Genomic DNA, 26458 nt, shown 5'->3' with positions numbered 1-26458 from the left:
CATCTATCATCAATTTACCATCTATCCATCTATCAATGGATCCATGATCTATCAATCATCTCTATCATCTGTTTATCTGTGTCATCAATCAATCAGCTATCAGCTATCATCTAGCTATCATTTCCCTCAATCTCTCTCTCTCATCTATCCAATTTGCAAAGCTATCTTACTTCCTGCTGCAAACCAGTTTTGTTGCCATTTTAGTTGCCAAATGTTCATGCAAGGCAGAACTCGACTCCACCCCAAAAAGCGTAAAGCATTGGTATGATTTTGAAGCACCTTCCCCAAATTCTGCAGTGTAAGGTCTGCCACCCTCCCTTGCTTTAAGGCTCTGGAGAGAAGCCCAGATGGCACAGGATTTTCCAACCCCACGGAAGCACTTATGGGAGGGATCAGGCAGCCACCGCCATCTTGTGGGTCTGGCAGGGTTGCCATTGGTCTTGCGGGGAAGACCTTCAAGTATCATCTCACCCATGTCATTCTCTCCTGCTGCCCTCCCTTGTTTGGGGGAGGGGGTCCCTCCTAGGACATCCATATTACAACTGCCCCCTCTTCAGCTTCACTTTGGACTGGCCTGCAGGGCACCCAACACTGGGCACACATTTGCACAGTACAGGTCATGACAAGATGGAGGGCAGACGGGCTCGGCCACCTCCTCCCCAAAGGGAAACATCTGGAAAAGGAAGGCCCTTCACCTCCGATGCCACTTTGGCATCGAGCCAGGATCATGTGAACTATTAGTACCGCTTTATAAAGCCTTAGTAAGACCACACTTGGAATAATGCAGCCAGTTTTGATCACTATATTGTGAAAAAGATGTTCAGATTCTGGAAAGAGCACAGAGAAGAGCAACAGAGATGACCAGAAGGCTGGAAGCTAAAACGTATGCAGAACAATTGCAGGAATTAGGTTTTTCTAATTTAGTGAAAAGAAGGACTAGGGGGAGACATGACAGCAGTGTTCCAATATCTGAGGGGCTGACATAAAGAAGAGGGGGGGGGTCAACTTATTTTCCAAAGTACCTGAAGGCAGGACAAGAAACAATGGATGGAAACTAATCAAGGAGAGGAGCAACCTAGAACTAAGAATGAATTTCCTGACAGTGAGGACAATTAACCAGTGGAACAGCCTGCCTCCGGAAGTTGTGGGGACTCCATCACTGGAGGCTTTTAAGAAGAGACTGGACAGCCATTTGTCTGAAATGGTATAGGGTCTCTTGAGCAGGGGGTTGGACGACTAGAAGACCTTTAAGGTCCCTTCCAACTATATTACTCCGTTCTGTTCTTTCTGATGTCTGGTGTCCATCAGGTTATGAGAGAATTTGCTCCAGACTCAGAATGCTGCTCTGGGACAGTCTGGATGCTGCTACCTGCCAAGCATGGATGGAACTCCAGAAAGTCAATGGCTGAGGAAGGGACCCCACCCCACATGTGTGACTCTGACCTCGGAAGTCCCAGCACACTTTGTGTAACTGAAATAACCAGCAAATCTTGGTACTTCCTTTCCCTAGGGAAGAACTGCACCAGTTGTTATGCAAGAGGGATTGAGAGATAGATAGATAGAGAGAGAGAGAGAGACAGAGACAGAGAGAGAGACAGACACATAGAGAAGGATGGAGAGAGGGAGGGAGGGAGGGAGGGAGGGAGGGAGTGGGAGACAGAGAGAGGGGGGGACAGAGAGGGAGGGAGAGAGGGAGACAGACAGAGGGAGGGAGAGAGAGAGAGGGGGGCACCACCTCACTTTGCCTAGCTTATGGCTCAACATTGTTCTCTGTCCAGAGGGTGACAAACCTCCCCCCAACAAGCTGGACCCTTTGCACAGCCAGGCAGCCCCTCCCCTCCGCATTCCTACCTTTCTGCCCCCCCAGGGCCCTGGGCTCAAAGTTCCAAGACGCTCCCCTGCAGTTGCCTCTCCTGGTGGCCTTTGGTTTGCTGGGGAAGAGCCGTGTGGCGACGCCAGTGTCAGCAGCAGCCGCCTCCACAGGTGAACCTTATGAAGGGGAGGGGCAAGGAGGAAGGGAGCCAATGGCCTGGGCAGGAGACCAGCTCAAAGATCTTGGACTTCACGCCCTGCTTCTGGGGCTGCGCCTCACAGGGAAAGGCCAGAAGGGCAGCTCCACGTGGGGTTTGGGGCAGATTGAAACAGGCAGACTAAGCCCTTTGAGGCGTCTGGAGGAGCATCCCTGCCTGACTCAAGGCGAGCGATTCCCTGCTTTCCGCTCCCCTCCTGCCTGCCTGGCTGCAGAAGAGCAGCAAAGCCACCCTGCAGAGAAGGACAGCTGGGCCAGAGGGGCCGGTTCCATGGGCCCTTCCCATTCTAGGAGTCTCCCACCCTATGAAAGGAGACCCCAAGCCATGTGCTGCAGGCGGGCGGGAGGCTGGAGAGGCGGCAGAGCCGAAAAGAGGATCCATTCTCCCTCTCACCAGATTGGGATCCGAGAGAGATTCTCTTCAGTTCAGCCAAGGAGGCTTTCCCTGCCCTGGGCCCCTTGAAATCCATTACGGTTATGTACGTAAGCTATTTAGACCTGAGTGAAGCTGCTTAGAAAGTAAATTCAAACGAAAGGTGGGCCTTGCCCGCTTTCTTCTACCTGCGGAATGAAGGTGGGCCGTCAGCCTCTTTCTGCTACCTCCCTTTGCTAGGGGGGCGGCTCAGGTCCTCTGCAGCTGCTGCCCCAGCACTTGCCACCCCCTCGCAGCCCCCCGGGGCAGTCTGCCAGGGCCTGCTGGAGAAAACCCCCCTGGCATTCTCTCTCTGCCCCACTGCCAAGCCCGGGGCCTGCAGTGGCACCAGGTTGACGAATTGTGCCAGCCTCATTCTCAGGCATCCGCTAAGTCGAGCAGAGGGCTTGGGGCATTCCTCAACCTTTCCCCCCTCACCTTCCTAAACATTGTCAGTTGGCAGGGAAACACCTGCCCATCAGCCTCCTTCACCCTGCCTGGGAGTGGCAGGTGGTGGGTGTCAAATGGCTTCACGTGAGCCGCTCTGGCCCCAAACACAGGAGTCGAGTCGGAAGGGGCCGGGAAGGAAGGGTTTGTTGACCAAAAAGGGTGTGTGTGTGTATCTGTGCAAACAACTTGGGATGGCCAACAGAACCAGCAGGCTCACTGACCACAACAGAGACCAAACGGTTGGTGGTGGTGTGTAACTTGCCTCCAGAGCCCAAATCAGGACAGTTAAGAGTGACTGGGCTGCAGGCCAGAGGAAGGGGACCCAGGTGGCTGCAACTTGAGAAAGAGGCAGGTTTGCACAGCCGTTATGGGCCAGTGAGAAAAGCCACATTAAGGTAGCATCTTTCCCCCTCTTGGGTGGCCTCAAAGGGGGAGAGCTTTGTGGAGGGAAGTCAGCAACTGTGGTGACTGGAAAGGGGGGGGCAGGTGAAAGGTCAGCAGTGGGGCAGTCCGAGAGGGCATCTTCCGGTCAGATTCTGCACTTCCCCTGAAATGCTCCACTTGCCTTCCAAGCACCCTCAAGGAAAGCACCAAAGAACCAGCTGGTGCTGGGCTTCACGGACTCAAAGTGGGGAGGGGGCACCCACGAGAGACATTTGGCAAATGAAACTTCTTCACACATATGCAAAGTCTTCGTCTAAGCACATCTGCACTGACCGGTCAAATAACAGACTATATTCTTGGCTTGGAGAAGTCCGAATTCAGTTTTATCCCACCAGCGGACACTCTCTCTGAGGGAAATGACAAGCGGTGGAAAAAGGGGTTTTCGATGTTCTGCCACCCAAAGCATGTCTGAGCGGCTCTTGGTTTAGGCCGATTGGGAGGAGGTGGGACAGAGGTGGAAGATGGAGAGGAAACCAGCAAATAGGTGTTGACAGAAATAGGAGGATGGCAGCTCACCATCTGGCAGGGAGGTTCCAGCTGCCTAGTTTCCAAAACAACAACAGCTTTGCTATGAGGAAGTTTGCTTCATGTGGGAGAGAGGACGGGCGAGATCCTTGTGCAACATGGAGTGCTGTGATGTGCCAAGCAACCAGGTGAAGCCTAATCCTAGATAAAATGCCAGTTGGACTCTGGCCAACAGAAGAAAAAAAAAGACTGACCTTGTTTTGGCAGTTGTTACTCTAATCCTTTGCACCAGTCTCGCTGAAGTATCCCATAATAACCAGTAAGATGAGACTCCTGCTGAAATACATCCTGCCAAGGGGGTAGATGAGTTGGGAAGGGCTTGCTCATGTCTTGCATTAAGAGTGGCTGGGTGCAGATCTACTTGGCCAGAACAGTCCCCGCTGGGCATCTGTGTGGTGGGCACAGCCGACATCTCTCTTAGGGCTGAATTGATCCAGACAAACTGAAACTGAAGGGGAGGTGGGCAAAATGCACCAGCCTTTTAACGGAAAACTTCTTGTGAGCCCTGAGAGTTGATAGGTGACTAATTTCTCTCTCCATTTGCTATGAGGGCCCGGCCTTCCTTTCATGCGGTAAAAGTCCACTCTGGCCAAATAGGAGGCCTGGCTCCTTTCTTTGATCTCTCTGGGGTGCCACCTGGGCACCTGGCTCAGGGCTCCCAGGGGAAGCCTACAATGGGACTAGGTTCTGCTCTGGCCCACCACCTTCAACCCAGGGCAATGGTTGGGAAGAAAGCGAGTTCACAATCAGTTCACAGATTGGCTCAGAAGGACATCTCAACAACTTCTTGAGGCCATTAGAATGCCAGCAGCTCATTGGGGCGGGGAGAGGGGAAGCATGCCTGACTGAGCTGGACGATGGCCCTTGAGAGATGCCATCTTCTAAACCGAGTCTTTGGCTTGAGCTGACCCAGGATGAGGCTGTCTTCCTGTTCTACCAGTAGAACAACCTTCAGGCAGGGATGGAAGAAAAGCCTCTGCGGGTAAGAAGATAGAAGAAGGTACCCCAGAATTGGCCCAAATCCCTTATCATGTAAAGAAAAGCAATCCGGCCCAACCCAACATTTCCCACCTAAAGGAGGAGATCTGCAGAATTAAATGGGCACTTGCCTGAGCGGCTGGCACTCAGAGAAGGCAGCTGCAGCATGAAAACGCCACCACATTTTGCCAATGGCCACAAAGGATGAAGGTGGTAGCAGCGCTGCTCAACTCACCTCTTGCAAGAAACCTTGTCTGCCTCTGCTTCACCCTTCAGTGGCCTTGGTCTGCCCTGAAGCTCCCTGGCCAATTCCATCACTCTCCACAGATGCCGGCCCCAAAGCTCCCACCCACTGAGGTCCCTGCTGCATCTCAGCCCTGAGTTCACTCTTTCTGACATCCAGTTATGGAGGAGGGTTGAGGAGCACAGACTTCTGCTGCAGGATGAGCAACTTGCAGGCCAGATGTGGTCCTGGGCTCAGAGGAGCCCCTCCTGCTTTTCAAGCTGCTGTTTGGCTTGCTAACTTCCACCAGCACCCTGTGCTTTGGGGCTGCCACAGGGTACCCGGTGCCCCTCGGCCAAGGAGGAACTGGGGCTGCAGCACTGAGACAGGCCAGCTGTTTTTCCTAGAATATGGAGGGTTTTCCTTCCAGGCTCAGCTCCTTGGATGCTGGTCTTCCACTTCATTATCTTGAGGCATTGTTTACTGCCTAGAGAGGCAGAGTGGAAATTTTGTGACATTTGTACACACCATTCAGGCCTATGGTATGGCGCACTTTAAGCACACCGCTGATATGTTCCAGATGTTCTGAGTGGCCGCCCCCTAGTTTACAGGGCTCAAAACAGAGGGAGCATCTTTATCCCAGCAGCTCCGACACGAGGAAGCAAGACCCCCTCCGCGGTGCTGAAGAAAAGCAGGAAAGGGCGCCAGAATCCCAAAGGGCTGGGCCGCTCGGCGGGGACGGGCTACGGTAGCGGCGGCCCTCGGGAGCTCATGCAAGCAAACTGAGCGAAAGAGACGGGAGGGACCGTCGGGATCGTTAAGTCCAACCTTGCCAGAAGCAGGAATCCAGCATCTCCAACGGGTGCACCACTCAGCCTGTTTAACCCCCCCCCCACCGCCCTTCCCTTCAGGGCCTTTTCCCGATACCAAACCAAAATCTGTTTCTTTTTTACACCGGAGACTCTTCCGTTGCACCCCTCAAGCGCAAGGGGCGACGCGCATGGGAGGCCCTCCTCCTGCACTCCAGCCTGGCTCGCGCCCCCAACCCCAACGCCCCCGCCCGTCAAGCGGCTGGCTTAAGCCGCGCCGGGTCCCAGACCGAGCCCCCCGTCGCTGGCCGGCAGAGCAGGCGGGGCGCTCCGTCTCAGGCCCGCCCTGTTGGCCTCTGAGGGGCCCAAGGGACGCTCCACTCCGCCTCCCGGGGGCTTCGGGGAGGCCGGGCAGCCTACGCGAAGTTTCCTCGCGCAGAGGAGCGGGCTGCGTCCCCCGGGACCAGAGACGCGGCCGAGGACCGGCTCCTCCCCGGCTGCGCGCCGCGCGCACCTGCCCGGCAAAACGGAGCCGCCTCCCGCCAGCCGACGGCCGACGGCGGGCAGGAGCCGGAGGGGCCGCGCGGGCAGCGCCAGCCGGGCGGGAGGGCGCCGCCCGATCCCCCCGGCCTCCCGGCGCCCCGGAGCGGCGGGCGACGCGTCTGGGGCGGGCGGCGGGCGGCGATGGGCTCCCGGCTGAGCCGGCGGAGCGGCGCGGAGGCGACGGCCGTCCCCGCCCGCTCCCGGCGGTCCCTCCGCGGCAGGAGCCGCCCGGAGGAGCGGCCGCGGCGCCCCGGCCCGGACTGCCGGCTGCTGCTCGACGCGGAGAAGCTGCCGGCGGGGCCGCGCAAGAGCCGCCCGGCGGCGCCCTACGTGCGGCGGGTGGGCTGGCTCCGCGAGATCCAGGCCACCCTCCGCGAGCGCCGGCACGAGCGGGCGGGGCAGCTCCTGCGGCTGCTGCGGAAGGTAGGCGAGGCCGGCGGCGGGAGCGGGGGGGGGGCGGCGGCACCGGCGTTGGGGATGCGCGCCGCGCCTTTCCTTCCCTCCGGCGGGCGAGGCGGACGCGCGGAGCCCTCTTGGGCAGAGCGAGCCGGGCCGGCGCGTCTCCGGCGAAAGTGGGCGCCGCGGCGAAGCGCCGGATCTGGCCAGAAGCTTCGCTCCGAGCGCGGCTGTCGGGCGGGCCGGCGGGGGGCAAAGGGCGCCGCGGCGGGGATGGGGATGGGGAGAAAGCGCGGCGGGTGGGGAGGGGCGCTTCCTAAGGGGACGGCGGGAGCCCCTCCAGCTCGGTGGGTGCAGGCAGCCCCCAAAGCCGGGCAAAGACGTGGGGGCTCCAATCACACACACACACACACACACACACACCGCGGGATTTTGTACTAGCTGACATTTCGGGATCCCCCCCCCCCCGCCGCAACACCGAAAGAGTCCTCTAACCTGGAGGCAGAAATGCGGCAGACATGGGGCCGGTTGCAAGAGGCTGCATGGGCCTCGGGATGCCTCGGCAGTGCCAAGCAAAAGACACCCTCCCCTTGCAGCCCTGTCGGGATGGCAGGTTCCCCCAGGTGTGGATTGTCCCAACCTTTCCAGGCCCAGTTCCAAGGAGCAGACCAGCCTTTGTGTGACTGCTGGAGAGCAATTGTGTTGCCCAGTCGGTTGTTGACTCTGTCAGTTGTGGGCACAGTGAGTTTGCTGTAGCTTCTGCTCCTTAGTTGAAAGTGTCCTCCTGATCCAGAGAGACGCTGCACCTGGCACGAGAGCAGGAGGAGTGGGCAGTGGTGCCGGGCAGGTGCAGACGAGTGCCCACTCGCACACCAGGGTTGGAAGAGATGCTGGAGGAAGCAGCTTTGCCAAACAAGCTCTGATGGGGGTGGGGAGCAGTTGCTCTCGGACCTTTTTTTCCATCTAAAAATTCAGTTGGTTCAGCTTCCCAAAAGCTGCCGCCAGGATCCAATGGGCAATCTTGCAGCTGAGGATCGTGCTGAAAGAGTTTTTAGGGACCGCAGCTGCAAGGAGGCAAACTTTCCAGCCTCTGGAGCTGCCCCACGTCTGGGTGACGAGAACTGCACCTTCCGCCTCCAGAGGCCTGCCTTGCTTGCTGGCCAGTGGCATGTCTGCGGGGGGTGGCTCCCTCTTCAGTGCCCACCCCAGCTCTTAGCTACTTTTGCTCTCTGCTCATAGGACCTTGGCCTGGAGGGGACATTCCTCAATGACGTGCTCTACAAGAAGGCCACCTTCCTCAACCTGGTGGACCCCATCTCCCACGACCTCCTGATGACCCTGGCCAGAGACCTGGAGTGCCCCAAAAAGGTGAGGGCCAGTGGGTCCCTTGGGGGGAGCACCGTCGACACTTAGGTCTCTGGGTGGGGAAAGAGGCCACTCTTTGGAGACCCTGCTGGTACCTCCTCCAGAAAAGCTCCAGGCCTCAGACACCAATCAGGTCCTCCTGCCTTGGGAAGAAGGACAGAAGCAAGTTGCAGCATCCGGCCAACGTCCCCCCAGTTGGGCGTACCTGTGAGGAAAGGGGCAGTTTCATGTTGCGACCTTCCTTGCTGGGAGCCCAGAGATGCATCTTCCTCCTCCTCTGGGTTAAGTTAGGGCAGGGGAGTTTCAGCTAGGAAAGATTGGAGGAGCTTCCCAGCAGCAGGAGCAAAGAAGGCCCTTGGCCACCCTTGCCCTGACCCCCAGCCTGCCTCTGCCCTGAGGGGGGGATGGGGCTTAATCTTGTCAGCTGGCCCTGCCTCCCAAGGTTATCCAAGTCCTCCTCTGCAGAGACCTCACAGGATCCCCTCTGCAGTGATCCAGCCTCTGCAGTGATCCAGTCACCTCAGTCCAGAAGTGCCAGTGGGAATCCCAGCCGGGGCTTCCTGCTTTGCAGCAGGAACGTGCCAGAGAAGCCAGGTCTTTGGGCCGTGGCTCTTCTGTCCCTGCTCAGTGTTGCTGCACTGGATGAAATGGGGGCAGAGGCAGGACAGGCTGGCAGATGGAAAGGAGAGGTTTTTAGGTTGGCCTCCAGTAGAGACACTTACTGGATTTTTTAGATTTAAAAATGTTCAGATTATTCTGCTCTGCTTATTCTGTGGCACCCACCATCCTCCATGGGTGGCCCGCCTTGCTCTCAGCTCTCCTGAGCCAGCTGGTCCAGTAGGATGTGCTTCTGCCAGCTGTGCTTTCCCTTCTGGCCAGGAGCTGAGAGGATCCCCTTCTGGACTAGCAGGAGACCCAGCTGCTTTCTGTCCCTCCCCTTCTTTGCCAGGAACCAGACACCCACATGCATCGTGCTGCCCCCCCCCCCTTCCTGTGCAGAAGGGCCAGGCGAGATGCAGGGCCTGCAGCCAGCGGGATGGGGGCGGAACACGTCCTGATGCTGCCTGGGGGGCTGGGGCAGCTGGATGGACAGGGAAGCAGCCCCAAATCTTGGGGTTGCCTCAGCTCTTCCTGGGTGTCTTCCTGGCAAAGGTCTCTGATCTCACGGGAGAGGATCGGCATGACCTCCAATGGCTGCATGGTCTCCTGTGACTCCTGGCTGATAGTTACCGGAGCCTTGGGAAAGGCAAAGCAGCTGGCTGGGGGCAGGCATCTCCCAGGGCCCAGAGAGCCCTCAGTGGCAGAGCTCAGGCCGTGAGGACTTGGAAAGGATGCAGATGTGGGACTGGCAGCTCTGCAAACTGAGAGGGGGCCCGGCCCCTGCCGACGGCTGCCACTTCCCTGCTTTCAGGAATACGATCCGTGGAAATCCTCCGACCGGATCTGCCGGCAGCTGATCTACCACTTGACTCCACATTCCAAATGGCATCGGTCTGGGCTGCCCCATCGCAATTCCCACAGCAGGTGAGCAGGAATGGGGTGCCACAGCAACCCTTCTGGGGGGGGGTCGGGGGTTGCAGGAGCCAGGAGGAGACCAGTATTAGAGGGTGTGACATGAGCTCAGTTCCCACAGCAGATGAAATCCAAAGTAACAAAACAAGTGGCATTCCAAACAAATTATAATACAACATAATGCGATAGCCTAGTTCACACAATATGATTGGACAAGGCCTGGATTTCCACCCACAAAACACTAAACCACAAAAGTCTATTTAGGGCATATTGGGTGAAGCCAGCTTCTCTAGAATCCTTGCTCTTGCAAGCACTCATACATGCACCGGCTTTGAACACCCCCCTCCCCTTCCCATTTCAAGAACTATGGTTACTGAAAAACCCGGCATTGCCTTAAACCAGGGGTAGGCAACCCAAAACATTCAAAGAGCCACTTGGACCCGTTTCCCACCAAAAACAAAACACCGGGAGCCGCAAAACCCTTTTGATATCTAAAATGAAGATAACACTGCATATATCCTTTTTTACTTTTATTATAGGTGTGTTTGTGTGTTTGTGTATGTATGTGTGTGTGTGTGTGTGTGTGTATACACACACATTAAAAATAAAAGTAAAAATATCACTCTTGGGAATATCCATATTATTAAAACAATGATCACCAAGAGAATGCTTTAAGAGAATAAAATTACATACACACACAGGTAAAAAAAGGATATATGCAGTGTTATCTTCATTTTAGATGTCAAAAGGGTCTCTCTCTCTCTGTCTCTCTCCCTCCCTCCCTCCCTCTCTATCTGCCCTTGGTCTGCCACTCCTCTTCCCCCTCTCTTTCTTTCTCTCTCTCTCTTTCTTCTCTCTCCCTCTCTCTCTCCCTCCCTCTCTCTCTCTTTCTCTCTTCTCTTTCTCCCCCCTCCTATCTGCTGCTCACCTGGCAAGCTTCAAGCTGTTGTCCAACAAGCTCAGGGGTAAGCAACCTCGTCTCTTTTATGACTCATGGACTTCAACTCCCAGAATTCCTGAGTCAGCATAGCTGGGCTAACTAGCTCTCTCCTGCCCTTCCTGCTTCCTGCTTCCTGCAGAGACGCAGCAAAGGGAGGAGCTCCGCCCAGTAAGCTTTTCAGCTCCTCGGAGAACACTGTGAGTGCACTCTCTTTTACACACACACACACACACACACACACACAACACACACACACACACAGAGAGAGAGAGAGAGAGAGAGAGAGAGAGAGAGAGAAGCAGGGAAGCGCAAGTGCCTCTCTCTGTCTCTGTCTCTCTGCAAATGGCAGAGGAGGCTGGGAGCCACAGGGGAAGGCTCAAAGAGCCGCATGCGGCTCCGGAGCCGCAGGTTGCCAACCTGTGCCTTAAACCATTGCTTGAAAGGACAACAGCTAAGCCAAAGCTGCCCCTCCCCTTGTTCTTCTGCCCCTCTTCCGGCCAAGGCAAACCCCCTTCCCCAGCGCCATTCACAGGGGCCAGAACACAAACCAGCTGCAGCTCACTGCACTCGCTCCAGGCCCCCCCCCCAGCAGGAGGACAGGAAATTGGATCCAGTGGACGGAAGGGTTGCAAGCGCTTTTTTGGGGTCTAATGCTGCAATCCCCTCCCCTGCCACGATCTTGGGCTGTGGGACCTCCACACAAAAGTTACTCAAGCATCGACCAATGGAAAGGGATGGCTTGGCCAAAATAGCTGGCTCAAGCCAGGCCCCTGCAGCAAACAACGGTGGTGCCAGACTAGACCAGCCTACGGTAACACCATCATGCACTGCTTCGGTGCACTTGCACCCCAAATCCAACCCAAGCAGGCCAGGTGCAGCACTTGTGTGATGTGGCCCATTATGGGTTGTCCCCCTCCGCCTCTCCAGATGACCAGTTTTCTGAAGGGAGCAGCCCTTCCTTCTGAAGCCCCTGGTCCCTCTTTTTCTCCTTTAGCCTGAAGTGGAGCCTGTACAAGAAGCCCAGCCAAGACGCCGTCGATCTCTCTGGGGTCCCTCTCTCCACACGTGACATCCAGCATCTGGCCAGCTACCTGCAGAACAGCGGTGACCACCTTTTCACCATAGACCTGAGTTTCACCGACCTGAAGGATGAGGAGATGTGCTTCCTGATGCCTTTCCTGTGGTCGTTGCCCAGCCTCACCCACCTCTCCCTTAATGGGAACCACCTGACCCAAGCCACTGTGAAGGACCTCACCGACGCCATGAAGGACATGGCTAAGTTCCCCTCCTTAGCCTGGATCGATCTGGGCAACAACGTGGACGTCTCCTCCATGCCGCAGCCTCTGCTTGTTGGCCTGCGGAAGCGGCTCAGCCAGCAGACCACCCTGCCCACCATTTATGAGTCCTTGGACTGCGCTTCTGAGGCATCCAGTGGGCCTGAGACCAGCTTGCTGGAGGAGGAGGAGGAGGAGGAGGGGGAGGAGGAGGAGGAGTTGTTGCTGCAAGGGGAAGAGAATATCCCGCCAGTGGCCAAGCGCCACTTCCGCCAACAGTCATGTGAAAGATGACTGGACATGGAGGTGTCCTCTGGAAGACTAAAGCCACGCCTGTGGAAGCTCTGATGGAAGAGAGGCCGCACCAGGCCTCATCCGCCCACTTCCTTGAGCCTTTCCAATCCTGACTTGGTCCCCTTGCCCCATCCTCTTCCTCCTAGTCGGGCTTTCTCAAATGCACCAAACCAGGCTAGTCACTTACCATGATGCCGCAAACCTGGCGAGCTAGAGAAAAGGAGACCATCTGGAGATGCAGGTGGGCAATTGCTGTTGTGGGGAGGCGCATGGAGCAAGCCCCAGAGCCATCCTTTCCCAGATGTGCCGGGTCCACAGGTCCAGAGAGCCGTGTGACAGTGGCATGGAAAGACTGGATGGGGGCCGAGACGGCACCAGGATGGCACAGCCTGCCTCCTCCCCCTCTTCCCCTCCGAACAAAGGGTGGCGGAATGTGAGGCATGCGGTATCTGCAGCCCAGACATGTGACCGGTGGCACTGCAGGGATCGAGGGGAGCTGAAGTGGGTTGCACAGGTGTTTGTTGGGGGGGGGCTGTTTGGAGCATCCCTTTCCCCACTAGTGTTTCTGCTCTTTGGGCTGCTTCGTGGACGTCTGCATTCCAACGCCTCAGGGCTTTCTGGTCTCAGTCAGGCAGTGATGGGGGCCCTGCCTTAGGCCCAGGATGAAACAGTAACCTGGGCAAGTCCAATTCAGCAGAAAAACCTTGTAGTGTGTGATAGTAAATGACTTTCCTGGAGAGGATGAAAACATTGGTCAGCACTTCGTTGGGCAATCATGGGGAGTTGCAGAAGCATCGTGCTCTCTGGAGACACCTGTTGAGATGTTCCTGACCTGTTTCTTCATAATGGGGGTTCCCCTGCTTTGCCACCACTTGTCATTTCCCTCAGAAGGAAGAATGTGCACATTTTCAGCTGTGCCTCATGGCCAGGGGGGCTGGAGTGCTTTTCTCATCGTCCAATACAGAGATGCTTGTATTTAATGTCCCTGGCAAGGCCGGTGATGTTCCTTCATGGAGAAATTGGCTCTCCTCAGTTTAATTACAGAAAAAGCCTCCCCCTCATCAATTTAGGGCGTACAAAACAGTGATGACATCTAAGCCACAGCTGAAAGGTCAGAGTTAGACATGAGGCTGCTAAGCCATTAATAAGTGGGTTTGCAGAATGCATCACTCGATTAGGGTTTAACTTCTGTGGCTCAGACTGAGAAAACCAGACACTCTGAAGAATCTTTTAAGACGACAAAAACTCCCAAGAACTTGACCACTGATGATGATCCAAAGCATCCAGCCTTTCCCAGTTTCAAAGCGTGGCCATTTATGTGCACCTTTGGGTTTCATTCCATACAAGCCCCTTTTTCAGAACCCAAATCCTGTACAGATAAAAACTTAAGATGTAAATAAATCCCCCCCCCCAAATGCAGTCCCCTAAGCCTTGGGCAGCCACTCTTGAACACCTGAGAGGAAAGGCGGCCCACTTATTAGAAGCCTCTGATAACCAAAGCTAAGACTTCTGCTGGTAAGACTTGCAGGCTTTGCAATGAAGCAGCTCTCTGGTTGAGAGACCCCCAGGCAGCAGAGGAAAGATTGTCAAAGTGGATTGAGAGGGCAAGATCACTGGTCATCTTCAATCGGAGGGAGTCAAACCTTTTCTCAGTATGTAATATGATACTTTCCCTTACAATAAAATTCCCAATTCTGGTCCAAAAGGTTTTGTTAATCTCTTGAGACCAAACCAAACACATCATCCTCTACTTCAGGGGTCCCCAACCCCTGGTCCGTGGACCAGTACCGGGCCACGGCATGCCAGCAACTGGTCCGCACAAACAAGCAAAGCCCCATCCACAGGATGCAGGCAGCACACAAAACCAGGCCCACTCCGGTCCACGCAAAAACCTCTCTCCACAGAACCGGTCCCGGGTGCCCAAAAGGTTGGGGACCTCTGCTTTATTTAACTCTCCAAATCCACCATTGCATGCTCAAAGATAAATTAAAATTTTAGAGGCATATGAGTGAACACAAGTATAAAGATACTTGCTAGATAAACATTTTAAAACTTTATTCTGCATTTTGCAGATAAGGAGAAAAAAATATCAAAACTTAAAACTTTTAAGTAAGCACTAATAAGAGCTCTTATACCTTGCCATGGTTTAGATTTTATGGACCTGTGTTTCTATTTTATGCATTACCCAGAGACCTGGATTTACTGATTAATTCAAAGTACAATAAATTATTTTAAAAATCAAACAGGACTCATGGCCATTCTTTTAATACTACTAACAACTTGTTTATTGAATCTCACATAGGAAAGCCACCCTCAAAAATTGTCTATTAACATCACTTAAAAAGCAGATGACTGGTTTTAATTTCAGTTTGTATTTTTTAAAAACAGCTCCTGAGTCATGTTCATAGGTACTGTAAGCGGTATGGGGTCTGGCATTTAAGGTGATCATTGAGGCCTACTATGACTATATAGCAGCCAATCTATATCTCAGTTAAGTCAATGACACACAGCAGATGCTCTTCCTATTTTGTAAGAAACATATTTATTAAAGTAGACACAAATTACAATTTAGCACAGTTTTCTCTTCAGCAAAGCAGGGTTTGATCCCAAGTTATCGCCGCTTCTGGAAAATGTTGCCACGTCCCATTCCACGTCCCCTTCCTCTTGCAGCCACTGGAGAAAACAAACAGAACACAAAAATCAGCAGCAAAGGACAAACACGAAGACACCCAGTCATGCTGGATTTGGTAAGGAGCCTATCAGAATCCACAGATGTTTCTGAGAAGACTAAAAAGAAGCAAGAAAAAAACAGTCTCTTGTGACATTTTAAAGCCAATAAAACAAAAGCCATTGTCAATCCACAATAGGCAACACAAATCTCTTTCCGTCAGTCCTACTGCCCTTTGCTGCTGCTGTTGGAATCTCTCCACTTCTGGAGTTCCATTTGCAGCCTTTCGTGCTGGGGGGGGGGGGGAAGGCAAAAGCTGGCGCAGAGGAGGCTGGAGGTGGGAGCCCTCCCTCCCCTCTCCCGCTTGTGTCCTCTGGGCAGTTCTCAAAACTTCCCCCCTCCCTCCCTCCCAGCAGGGCACCCCCTTCTCCATCCCCCCCCCAGGGCGGGTGGACCGGCGGGCCCAGGGAGAGCCAGGGGTCCCGGCCCGTCGCTCCGAGAAGAGGCGACTCCAGGCAGGTCACGATCGGGGCATCATCGACGGGCGCCAGGTGGTGTCGAGGGGCCGCGAGGGCGGCGTGTGCGGAGGCGCCAAGGGGCCTTTCAGATGCTCGGGGTCCTGGGTGCAAAACGGGGGGGTCCATGGAGCCCCCCCCTTCCCCGAAAGAGGCTCGTCGGCGCCACGCTCGGTCCCCGTTGCCCTGGCACCGCGGCTCCCGCTCGGCCTGCCCGCCGCCCGCCCCAGCGGCCCCGTCCCCCTCGCCCCTCCGCCTCGGAGGAACGGGGGCGCCACCGGCCCCGCGAGCCCCGCCTCACCCTGCGCCTTGAGGATGGCGGCCTTGCCGCGCCCGGCGCCGGAGCCCTGGTTCTTGTTCTTCATGCTCTTCAGCATCGGCGCGTTCTTCAGCATGTCGGGCAGGATGAGGAAGCGGATCTTGCTGCCGCGGATGTAGACCTGCTCCAGCTGCGCCACCCGCCCGTCGCGGTAGGTCACCGTGATGTTGGACATCTGCGGGGCGGGAGGAGGAGGCGTCGGTGAGGCCTGGGCCCCGGGACCCCCCCCCCGGCGCCCCCCGCCCGCCCGGCCCGGCCCGCGCCCTGCCTGGCAGTTCATGTTGTCCTCGGCCTCGATGAGCTTCCCGCGGTAGACCTCGCCCGTGTTGGTCTCGCAGGTGACGATGTGGCCCTCGGCCTCGTGCAGCACCTTGATCGGCACCCCGATGGACATGGCGGCGGCCCGCGGGAGGAGGAGGAGGGGGAGTGGGGGGAGAGGGAGGGCGCTCCCGGCCTGCCCCGCGCGCGCCGCTCTGCCCCGCCGCCTCTATGGCGCACCGCTCTCCGCGGAGGAGGAGGAGCGGCGGCGCCCCGCCCCGCCCCCCCGCGCGACGCCCCGCCCAGGCCGGGCCCGCCCGCCCAGCGCCATGAAGAGCCCGGCCGAGGAGGCCGCCGCGCCGCCGCCGCCCGCGGGTGGGTGCTCCGGTCCGGAGGCGGCCCCTCGCGCGGCCGGGAGAGGAGTGGCCGAGCTCCGGGCCCCGCCGGCCTCGGCCGCCCCTGCCGACGCGGCGGCCGAGGGCGGCGGGGACGCGGTGCAACTGAAGGTGCCGGCGCTGCAGCAGCTCTACCACTGGGACTGCGGGCTGGCCTGCTCCAGGATGGCGCTGCGGTGAGTCGCCCGGCCTCCCGGCGGGCCCCGCGCCCCTCCCGCCGGCCGTCTGGGGCACGCTGGGAGCGGCAGTCCTCGCCTCTTGGAGGGCGAGGTGGGGCCGGCCCTTCTCGGCTTCCCTTCCCTCCTCCTCCTCTTCCTCCGCGGCGCCCCGAGCCGAGAGACAAAGCCTCGCCGATGGGGAGGAAGGAGCGAGGCCAGCGGGCAGCCTCCGCAAGGCCGGCCGGCCGGCCGGGACGCCAGGCGGGGGCAGCGAGGAAGGCTGAGGGCCCCTGGCCCGAGAGGGGCTTCCCAAGGGGGCCGGGGGCTCTATTAGGTGTGGACCCCCCTCTGCCCAGGCGTTGGCCTTTCGGCCTGCTGCCTGAGCTGGAGACGGCGGGCCCTGCCTTGTGGTGGGAAGCCTCGCTGGTCTCCGGAAGGAAACGGTTACTTTTTTCTGCCTCCAATGCCCCCCCGCCCCCCCCTGATCTGGCCCCAGGTACCTGAACCTGCTGAACGATGAAGACTTCCAGAGAGCCGTCCGGGACCTCCAGTTGACCAAAAGCATCTGGACAATTGACTTGGCCTACCTGATGCGTCACTTTGGGGTGAAGCACCTGTTCTGCACCCAGACGCTGGGCGTGGACAAGGGCTACAAGAACCAGGTAGCTTGCCAGGCTGCTGCTGCTGCTGCTCCAGACACAGAGGGGTTCCAGGAAGGATGCTTGCACTCTCTCACGCTGCCCAATAACATTTGGCACCCTCTACTAAAAATCCCTGGGTTGCCTCAATGAGAGTTTGCCCTTTGCTCACAGGATGCCTCAAAGCCTCTTTTGACGTCTTCCAAGATGAGCTTCATTGGCAGGCTTGGTTCAAGAGGGCTGCCCCAGATGTCTTCTCTTGAGGGAAGCAGAGGGGGGCTCCCTTATAGACCCTAGCAATCCCTTCTTAGGCTTTCCACCAGGAGAAGGGTTTGTCATCTAACGTTTGCTCCTTGTCTTCTTTAGTCTTTTTATAGAAAACACTTTGACACAGAGGAGAACCGGGTAAACCAACTATTTGCCCAAGCAAAAGCCTGCAAGGTGCTGGTGGATAAACGGTGAGCTACAGACTGATGCTTTGCCTTCCTTCTTCTAGCAGGTGATCCAACTGTTTATCCAGTTGTGCAGGATCTGTTATAACCCAGAGTACCTAAACAAGACTGCACCACCTTCCTGTGTAGCCATGAGGGTGTAGCCAGGAGAACTAACAGTCCTTTGAATGCAGGGATTGAAATTTTATGGTGGGAAATAAATCTACCTAGGATGAGTAGGGACATGCTGAGCAAAAGGGTGCGGTGTTACTGAGGCCACTTTTTTCCAGCTTTCTTCCTCCCATTAAAAGTGCTAGAGATCTACTTCTGCATGGACCAGGGGTGCTAGTTAGTGAAAGATGATGAGCTTCAGCTGAACTGCTCTCCCTACGGTTTGCAGTTTTTCCCACATCCTCATTTCTCACAGGTTGTGGTTCCCCTGCAATGGGTAAGAATATTCCATGGACAATCCTAAGGGACATCCCGAGGCATACTGTGGCTGTTAGTTTGAAGGGAAAAGTTGGAGAAGGAGTGACATTGATGGACTAATTTGTTCCTTCTCCTTGAGGACAGGAAGGGAAGGATGGAGAGCCCACTTAATAGCCGGTTTCAAGTAACGTGATCTCAAATAGAGGTGTGAATTGTAGATGTTTTGGTGTGTGCCCAGACTGAAAGGAGGAGGCTCTGTGGTTCTGAGAGGAGTGGAGTGGATAAGAGCAGGAGGAAGACTGTCAGTGGCAGTGACTCGGGGAAGGATCATGCAGGCCGTGGATGAGCTGTTGGGACCTGGCCGTTGGCCTAGAGGAGGGAGGAAGGTGCTGGGGGGATTGGAGGGCAGAGAGGCAGGTGGATATTCCGCCCTGGGAACTATTCACGGGACTGAACCACACCTGCTCTCTTCTACTTTTTTCTCATAAGATTCCTCTGGCTTCTGCTTTTATTTTTATTTAATCCCGCTTCGTTGCTTTTACAAATAAAGTGGCAAAGTATGCTTAATTCTTAACAGAATAACAGAGTTGGAAGGGACCTTCTTGGTCATCTAGTCCAACCCCCCTGCTCAAGCAGGAGACCCTATACCATTTCTGCCACTTATTTTCCCCATGACAGCCCTGTGAGGTGGGTTGGGTCAAAAGAGAGGGACCGACTCAAAGCCACCCAGCCGGCTTTTGTGGCCTCCTGCTTTCTAGCCTGTGCCTTCACCACTAGACCAAGCTGACTTTGTTCTAAATGCAGAAACCGCCAAAAAGTTCCAGGTTTTGTTTTTTCCCCCAAATTGGCAGAATTTCTGGAGCATGGTATGTAGCAGTTGTGGCTTTGAAATAAAACATGCAAGTGTGTGTGCATCCCTGGGCTCCTGCCAGACGTTTTGAAGTTGGCTCATTTTGATGGTAGCAGCCGGTCGGTTTTTCTGACTAGAAGCAGGAGGGAGAACAGGTAGGACTCCGTTGATCAAGCTGTCTTGGGGTTGACTCCCTTTGCAAGGGGGTGTCCTCAGGCAGGATTGGCCCCGGTTGCTGTTGGGGTTCTACTCAAAATATGGGAACTGTGAATGATGGTTGCCTGACTGAGCCTCACTAAAGTCAGATGAGTAGGGAGCAGCCTAGAAAAGGTGCAAATTAAAATGGGTTACGCTGCTTTTGAGGATACCAGCCGCAGGCGTGCCCAGGATGGGATGCACAAGTTTCACGTAGGGAAGATCCCGCTGGTTCTTTAAGTGGTCATCTGCGGATTCCCCTGGAGTGGCTTCCAGCCTATGTTGACATTGGAAAGCTGTCGGGGCCTATCTCAGCCTTTGGACAGGGTGCCGTTGTGGAACAGCTGCATCTGTTCGAGGAAGTGCCCTCCCTTTATCTCGGGCTTGTGAACTAACACGGTGGTCTTTTACTCGTAGAACTTTCTTGGCAAGGGGATGGCAGATGGCCACTCAAAGAACCAAAGTTACAGGTAAGCAACCTGTTCTTCTGCCTTGCGGTCTCCGCACTCACACAGAGGAGAGAGGAGCAGGCTGTGCATGCCCTGGAAGTGGGGCAGGGTCCTAGCCAAGTAGATCAGGACTAGAAGCTGCTTCTGGTGCAAATGAAAAATCCACCTTGTGCTTAATGGAACCTGGGAATGGAAGATGTGCTCTGGCTACCGTGACATTGCCAATGGAGAATATTTGTATCTCAGGGTTGACATGAGGGGTCCTTGGTGCTCTCTGAGCTTGCTTGTTTTCTTGCAGATGTTTCGTTATCCTAACTAGGTAACATCATCAGTGCTAGTTACATTAAATTATTTTGGACTTTATCCTGCTTTTTAAAAAATGTAAATAGTTGCTAGCAAAAAGACGGTGTGTGTGTGTGTGTAAATAACCGTTTAAACTGCCAACATCTGTGAAGTAATATTGTGGAGCCGAGGATGTGCAGTGAGGGATATGCACATCTGAAACTCTTCAGAAAATGCTTTGCAAAAGAGATGCAGGAAAATTGAGGATGAGAATGCTAAATTCACTTCCAGGGCAAAGGAAATCTTGGGCCATAGAAGCAGGGAAGATATGAAGAAAAAGATCCAGAGGCAAATCCTTAGGTATGCATACAAAAGGTAATTCAGCCGAAGATCCCAGAGCTGCTGGGCGTTTTAGCAGGGAGGCCTCACCCTTCCCAATCTAGGCTGGGAGCCCCCCAAGCAGATGGGGGGGGGATGGTGCTCTTGGACCTTGTGCCTGGAAGGGGAAGGACCCCTGTCCCCTTCCCAAGAGAGCCGGGGCACAGCTCCAGCTAGGGACTGTGGCCTACTGGGAGGTCCCCTTTCTGATGCCAACCAGACCTCTGTCGTTGGGCGAGTTGTGAGTGAGAAGTGGTTGGTTTCTTTGTGTTTTGCTTTGAGTTGTGTTTTGGGAGATGAGGAATAAGAGAAGGCCCTTCAGCTGTATAATTTATACTAATGAATTGGACTATTTTAATTAGATTTTAGTTTCTCCCTTTTACCTCTTTTTATGTGGCCTCAATCCTTTGAATCCCCCGGCAGGCAGCTGTAACCTCAGTGTGGTCCTTGGGCCAGAGAGTGGCATTAGGCATCCTTTCTCTTGAGGAAGGTGGCACCTGCTCTGAGGCAAAATGCCAAGATGAAAAATGGGCCAAGAGGGGGAAAGTCCCACACTTTGGCGGAAGTGGAGTCCCTGTTAAGGCTGCTGCTAAAGTAGGCCAAAAGGAATCGGGGTCCACGGGATCCTCTCCTTGGGCAGGTGGGGGTAGTGGTTCTCATTTGCCCTGGTCCCACTTACTGGCTGGGCCCCCTCCAGTGCCGGATCCACAAGGGGCTTTCTTTTCAACCGCTGTCACAGTGCGCCCACAAGAAGGCTGTGCAGATTCTCTGTTGGAGGCAGATTTGGTACCTTTATTTGAGCAACACAGAGATAAATTGATAATGGATGTTTTTGTAGCAGCATTGTGTATAGCACCTGATCTGTATCAAGCTCTCGTTTGTGGGATAGAATCACAAACAAATAAACCAGAGGTGAAAACAAAGATTTCGCTCATTTTCTTTACCTAAATCTCTGCCCATGAGTTGACCCGTCTGGTGCTAGCAGGTAATTTCAGTGCTGGACGGTGGGGTGTCTAGTTGAGAAGCTGCACTGTTTGGGGAGGGGGCAAACAGGCCAAGTGGGGCGGGCGGGGCACGTGCTGTACACAGAAAGGAAATTAAGTCAGTCTCGGTTACCCAAAGTTGCTTTTCTTAAGTAGTTGGTCTTCCCCACTCAGACCTGTGGGATTCTGTCGGAGTTTCCAACCTGGAGGAGAGCTTTAACTCAATCAACTCAGAGCCCAGTTTAGTGCTCTGCTCTCTGCCGCAGGTATAAATAAAGGTTACCGGATTTGCCTCGTGGCAGCGATGTGGTGGGATCTGCCGCTCGTGTTTTATTATATTGCCGCCCCTCCTGGGATTCCGAATGCGTTTCACTTCCCCCGTACAGCAAAGTTTCTCCAGCATTCAGAGTCCCTTTGCACGCACACTCCTCGCTCCCGTCAGACTCTCATCCTGGGAGGTTGCTGGATTCTGCCATACAACCCTCCAAACTGGGTGGCAGCCGACATCGGAGCAGAAGGTGGAGAGTTTTCCCTGCAGAATTCGGTGATGCAGCTGCCTCTGCCCCTTTGGTCCAGGGGCCTCCTTTCACGCTCAGCACCCGGCCTGGCTGCCTTGAAGTCGAGGGGGGAGGGGAGGGGATGGGCCCGATCCAGTTCAGAGGCTGCTTCCAGATCCTTTTCAGGCCCCTGAGAGTGAGAAGCAGCTGGTGAGAAAGGGCGACTCCAGCAAAACTGTGGAAAAGTTGTTCCTGTATGGCAGATGTAGGCAGATGAGGGAGGAGCTGCCTGCTAAGCCCTCCTGCCTCTCCCCCCCTCCCCAAGTGGCTCTGACTGCAAAGATGTCAGCTGGAGGCCCAGGAGAATCCAGGCTCTTTCTGTTGCCCTCACCGGTGTCCTCCTGCCTTTTCTCCAGAGGCTCAGGCTGGCCTCCCGAGGGCTCCCTCTGTACATCCCACAAGAGTCCGCTGAGGGGATTGTGCAGAAACGGTAGCCCAGGAGGAGTGGAGGGGACTCGGGCCTGGGCCTCCTCAAGCGCGTCTCCCTTTGTCTGGAGGCCCTGCCTGCTTCTGTGAAGGGGCGTGGGGAGAGGCTGACGGGCGTCTTTCCCTGGGCCTTGTCGAGTCGTGGCTGAGCCCCCATCTCTGCTGCAGGCCTCAGCAGGGGCCCATGAATAGCCTCCCCAGTGGGGGCCCCTGTGAGAAACAATGGTGGAAGACCCCGAGGAGGAGCCCTTTGGGGGTCTTGATTTTAACTTTCAGGAGAAAAAGTAGTAGAAAACGTTACATCTGTCTGTGGATATATAACATATATGTGCAGGTTTACATACTGTGCTTTCATTGTAATTTTCTTTTTTTAGTTTTCTCTTCTGCCTAATTAAATAAAGCAGAAACATTCCTTTGAGGTCAGAAAGGTTATACTAATTGGTGCTTCTGAGGGGAGAGCCACTTTTACACAACAGGAGATACTGTATTCTGTGTGTGCTTTATTTGTAGGCTGTCTAGAGTCCCTCTAGGAGGGAGATGGGCAGATGATAAATAAATACTATTCCTGAAGTAGACGTTTTTGGCCGGAGTACTCCAAGTCCCCTTTGCCCCAAAGGGTTCTTTTCTTCCTCGGGGCTCCTGTCGTGGGAGACCCTCTTGAACCCAGGTCTCCTCCTTCCCTTCTCCGGCAGCACGGTGACCATCCGAGACATCCAGGAGCACCTCTCGCAGGGCCACATCGCCATCGTGCTGGTCAACGCCGTGTTGCTGCTATGCGACCTCTGCTCCAGCCCGGTGAAGTATTGCTGCTTCCTGCCCATCGGCCAGAAGTGCTTCTGCCGCAGCCCCGACTACCAGGGCCACTTCATTGTCTTGTGTGGCTACAACAGAGCTTTGGGGTGCATTTATTACAACAACCCTGCCTACGCGGACCGTGAGTAACTGCGCCCTCACCCTGTGCCCTCACCCAGGTGTCGGCCTCCAACACTCCGCTCTGTGGGTCTCTGGGCGCCTCGTTTCTCGGGCAGTTTGGTGGGGTCAGGCGATCCCTCCGCAAGGGGGCTGTGCGTAGGCTGGGTGCCCTGCTCGGTGGTGCAGAAGGGGCTGGGGTGTGGAGCCCCTTGCCGCTGCCCGTGTCTGACTCTGGTCCCGCTCCACAGGAACATGCAGCACCAGCATCTGTAACTTTGAGGAAGCCAGGACCAGTTACGGCACAGATGAGGATATCCTGTTCATTTACCGAAACAGCTGACCCTGCGGCTGAGCTCCCAGCTCACTGCCCTTGTGGCAGCCATCTCAGGACTCGCAGACCTCCCCTCCTGGACTGCACCGGGCTGGAAGCAAAGGAGAGAGATAGAAGGGAGGAGAACGCATTTATGCCACCTTACAGCAGAAGGTCCACTGCAGTCCTAATAGATGACAGAATGTGGTTTCCAGTCGGGGTCTGTCTGGGGACCCCAGGTGATTTTGCCCAGGGGAGGGGGTCCAACTCTGGCCCCAGACCAAAACGTGGCCAGTTCCCCCCTCCCTAAAGAAAACTGAACTCTGCGCTCTCTTCTGATGCTGCAACAGGATCCGGAGTGGTCGCCCAATCCGAAGTCTGCACCCCTCCTCCCTCCGAGGCTTTCCCAGTTCAGCTCTCTTACCTGCTCCGGCCAGCTTCTGCCTGCAGCACAGCCAGGCTGCTGCCCTAGGAAAAAGCAAATCTGCCCATTTTTGCACATTTGAAGTTTTGAGATGCGGAATGTCCTTTCACAGGCATAAAACTCAGAAGCAATCCAGCTCCCTGAATTCCGTAGGAGCAGCTCCCCTATCCTATCATTCACAGTTTTTGAGTCTTCTGATAAAAACCAAGCAAATAAATTAAGGCAGAAAGGAAAGAAGGGACTCGGTGTCCTATAAAGAAGAGTTCAGAGGGGGACTTCCCAGAAGGACACACAAACACCCCCAGCAATCGCAGTCAGTGGCTCCTTCCGAAGCCTCATTCCCACTTAGAGGGACTTTTTAGGTGAGACCAAGTTTTGCAGTGTTGGCAGGAGGAAAATGTTTTTTTCCAGAGGACTAAAATCCTTTATATCTACAGGTTTTGAATTATGTGAATTGGCACTTTGTCAATCTATCATTTTGAATAATGTCTGTTTAATTAATACTCTGATTAGATTATTTGTGAAAGGCTGCCAGTTCTTACTATGTTTAATTTTGTCTTTCAAAAAGACAGTATTTCATAGACAGCAGCTGCGTCCTCGTGCTAGTTCAGCGGCCGCAGTTTATCAGCATTCTCCTTGTTGAGCTCATCCAAGACTCACGTTTGCCCAGAAGTCGGCTTTGCTAGATCCAGTCCGTTTTCCCTCCCGGGAAAAGCCAGGGTAAGGTTGCTGTCCGGGCACAGTCACTCCTAAAGGGGCTGCCCTTTTAGCTGTCCTTACCTCCTGCCACTTAAGTGAAGCTGTGGGCCTGCTTGCTTGCTTGCCCCAGAGTAGCCACCCAGGTAACGGCCACTCTGGACCTCAGCCTGCTTTGCCAGTTTCAAAGTGGCCACAGCAAGTCCAAGCAGGATCTGTTTGGGCCCTGAGAAGGGCTGAAAGCCTTCAGGAGAAGGGCAGGAGCCCCCTCCTGTCTGGCAGAGAGTCCCAGCTCCTTGGTGTTGCCTGCTGGGTGGGGGGAGAGCTGTGCCCCTCTGGGAGGCCTAGGTTTCTACCTCATCGCACCATATTTGTCTCTGCTCTCAGCCCCGGGGGGGGGGGGAGGCGCTTCTCTGGTGGCTTGAAATAACTTTGTGCTGTGTGTCTGCTCTGTGGTCAACTTAAACTCTTGTAAGTGCCTATTAATGGCAAGAGAATTCTGGGGAGCATCTTGGAAGTTACCCAAGTGAAGCTGCTGCTTCCTAATTCTAGCCCAAAGAAAGCGAGTCAGGTGAGGAGCTGATGGAAGTGGGCAAGGGTGACGTTTTATCAAATGGGAGCCTTGTTCTCCCTTTGCATTTTCTGCAGCTCTTGCAAAGGGAGGAGTCCAGCTTTCAGATCCTTTGCTTTGCAAGGGTAGAGTTGAGGCGTCCGTGCGCTTTCTGTCTTGCCCCACTCTTAGTACTGGGTTTGTTCATATATAGTAAAGAGCATGTTGCTCAATCTTCTAGTCTCCAGTTTAAGGGTGCTGCTTTTCAAGGGTTCCCTCTGAACAAAGCCCAGCTGAAATAGGTGTTTTCATAAGCAAACTCATTAACAAGGGTGTGGATGCGTCTCCATCTGTCGGATGGATTGCTTGGTTACAAGGCGCTATCCTCACAAAGGAAACATTCACACAGCTGAGGTCGGCCATCTGTCCTGGTATCCCCCAGACACGGGATGATGCGCCTGCCGCCTTAGAGGCCAATGGGGGGGGGGCTCCCCAGTCTTGGTGCAGAGCCTGCAAAGGGGAGAGGCTCTGAGTTCTGCCTTCCTGGCCGAGAGGGCCAAGCTGCTCCTGGCAGAGCGGCTGGCGCAAGGGAAGGGGCTGGGGGCCACCACTCTTGGGAGGGACACCAAGGCATTGGGACAGTCAGAATGAGGCCTGCCTGGGCCCTGCACGTTTTCTCTTCATTTGGGTACTCTGGACAAGGAAATGTTTATGCAAACTTCATGATCACACGAGAGTAAAAGGGAAGAAAACCTGTAAAATAAGTTTTATATACAAAAGTATTTGTAAATCACTCAATAAAGCCTGCTTTCTTGAACATGCTTAGACTTTTTTTTAAGATGGAATGGGTGAGGTGGCTAACCAAGAAAAATTCACTGATTTTTTTCCCCAGATATTTCTGCTGCTCTTTCTAGGTTGATGCTTTGCTGGTTCCCCGAGGATGGAAAGAAAATCCATTTTTCAAGAAAGATGCAGTTTGATTCCTTTAGGGCACATAACATCACGACGTATTGCAACTTTTTTTGCATTGCCAGACCTGGGGTGGGCTTGGCCTCCGCATGATGCAACCAGCCTGTAGGCCGGCAGTTTGACACCCCTGCGAGAGATGGTTTCATTCCCCAAAACAGTACAAATTGCTGGCGGCTGCAACGGCGTGCTCAGTCCTTCAGCAGTGCTGCTCCTTGTGCGGAACGTGGCTTTGGGAGCTCATAGGCTGTGATGGAGCACAAACGCCCCCCCCCCCCAGCATCTACTTTAGAGGGAGTCCCAAAGTGGAAGGGTGCTCAAGAGTGACAAATTGGAAGCTGAAAGAGGGAGACTCCACAGGATAATGCCTGCCCAATAGGCATCCTCCTGCCTGGTTGTCAATCCACCTTGGGAGTGCAGGCGGGATTTGCTTATCCCTCCTCTCAAGGCAGGTGAGGAGGGGTCCCCGGAGGAC

The 26458-nt window shown here is 54.9% G+C and overlaps 4 protein-coding genes across 15 annotated transcripts in view; 2 read left to right on the top strand and 2 right to left on the bottom strand.

The window, feature by feature from the left end:
• Positions 1-4498, bottom strand: part of GGT1 (gamma-glutamyltransferase 1) — a 37799-nt gene extending 33301 nt beyond the window's left edge. For 2 of the 4 annotated variants that reach the window (XR_005553928.1, XM_039321178.1), the window contains exon 1: positions 4055-4498. Coding sequence is in view for 2 of the 4 variants with exons in the window: in XM_039321178.1 (XP_039177112.1) it covers positions 4055-4272 (218 nt within the window). In the remaining 2 variants the exon portion in view is untranslated. Of the gene's footprint in view, positions 1-1851; positions 1991-4054 lie in introns of those variants that run through there. The other 2 variants (XM_039321175.1, XM_039321176.1) reach the window with 2 other exon arrangements.
• A 2056-nt stretch (positions 4499-6554) lies between these two features.
• On the top strand, positions 6555-14437 carry LRRC75B (leucine rich repeat containing 75B). The gene is made up of 4 exons (XM_039321106.1): positions 6555-6836; positions 8049-8177; positions 9586-9698; positions 11621-14437. The coding sequence occupies exons 1-4, from the start codon at positions 6555-6557 to the stop codon at positions 12192-12194; spliced, it is 1098 nt and encodes a 365-aa protein (XP_039177040.1). The 3' UTR covers positions 12195-14437.
• Positions 14438-14716: 279 nt separating this feature from the next.
• On the bottom strand, positions 14717-16135 carry SNRPD3 (small nuclear ribonucleoprotein D3 polypeptide). Its single transcript, XM_039321107.1, has 3 exons — positions 15965-16135; positions 15679-15871; positions 14717-14867 (listed from the first exon to the last, which is right to left on the bottom strand). Exons 1-3 carry the CDS (start codon positions 16088-16090, stop codon positions 14806-14808), a joined length of 381 nt encoding a protein of 126 aa, XP_039177041.1. The 5' UTR covers positions 16091-16135; the 3' UTR covers positions 14717-14805.
• A 139-nt stretch (positions 16136-16274) lies between these two features.
• Positions 16275-25834, top strand: GUCD1 (guanylyl cyclase domain containing 1). 9 transcript variants are annotated; one of them, XR_005553920.1, is made up of 6 exons: positions 16275-16525; positions 17004-17169; positions 17512-17603; positions 18857-19010; positions 19468-19520; positions 22818-22907. XR_005553920.1 is itself a non-coding variant. In XM_039321099.1 (6 exons), the coding sequence occupies exons 1-6, from the start codon at positions 16284-16286 to the stop codon at positions 23375-23377; spliced, it is 903 nt and encodes a 300-aa protein (XP_039177033.1). In that variant the 5' UTR covers positions 16275-16283; the 3' UTR covers positions 23378-25834. The 9 variants fall into 9 exon arrangements, 7 of the variants coding, with proteins under 7 accessions (XP_039177033.1, XP_039177032.1, XP_039177036.1 ...); XR_005553921.1 differs by lacking the exon at positions 22818-22907 and adding an exon at positions 20073-20141; XM_039321099.1 differs by lacking the exons at positions 18857-19010; positions 19468-19520 and adding exons at positions 20073-20141; positions 23286-25834 and having other exon boundaries at positions 22818-23059.
• The last annotated feature ends 624 nt before the right edge of the window (positions 25835-26458 follow it).

This window comes from Crotalus tigris, unplaced genomic scaffold, assembly GCF_016545835.1.
Source record: "Crotalus tigris isolate CLP2741 ecotype Arizona unplaced genomic scaffold, ASM1654583v1 scf7180000023720.1715460, whole genome shotgun sequence".
NCBI lineage: Eukaryota > Metazoa > Chordata > Lepidosauria > Squamata > Viperidae > Crotalus > Crotalus tigris.
This window is presented reverse-complemented; position numbering and strand designations above follow the sequence as displayed.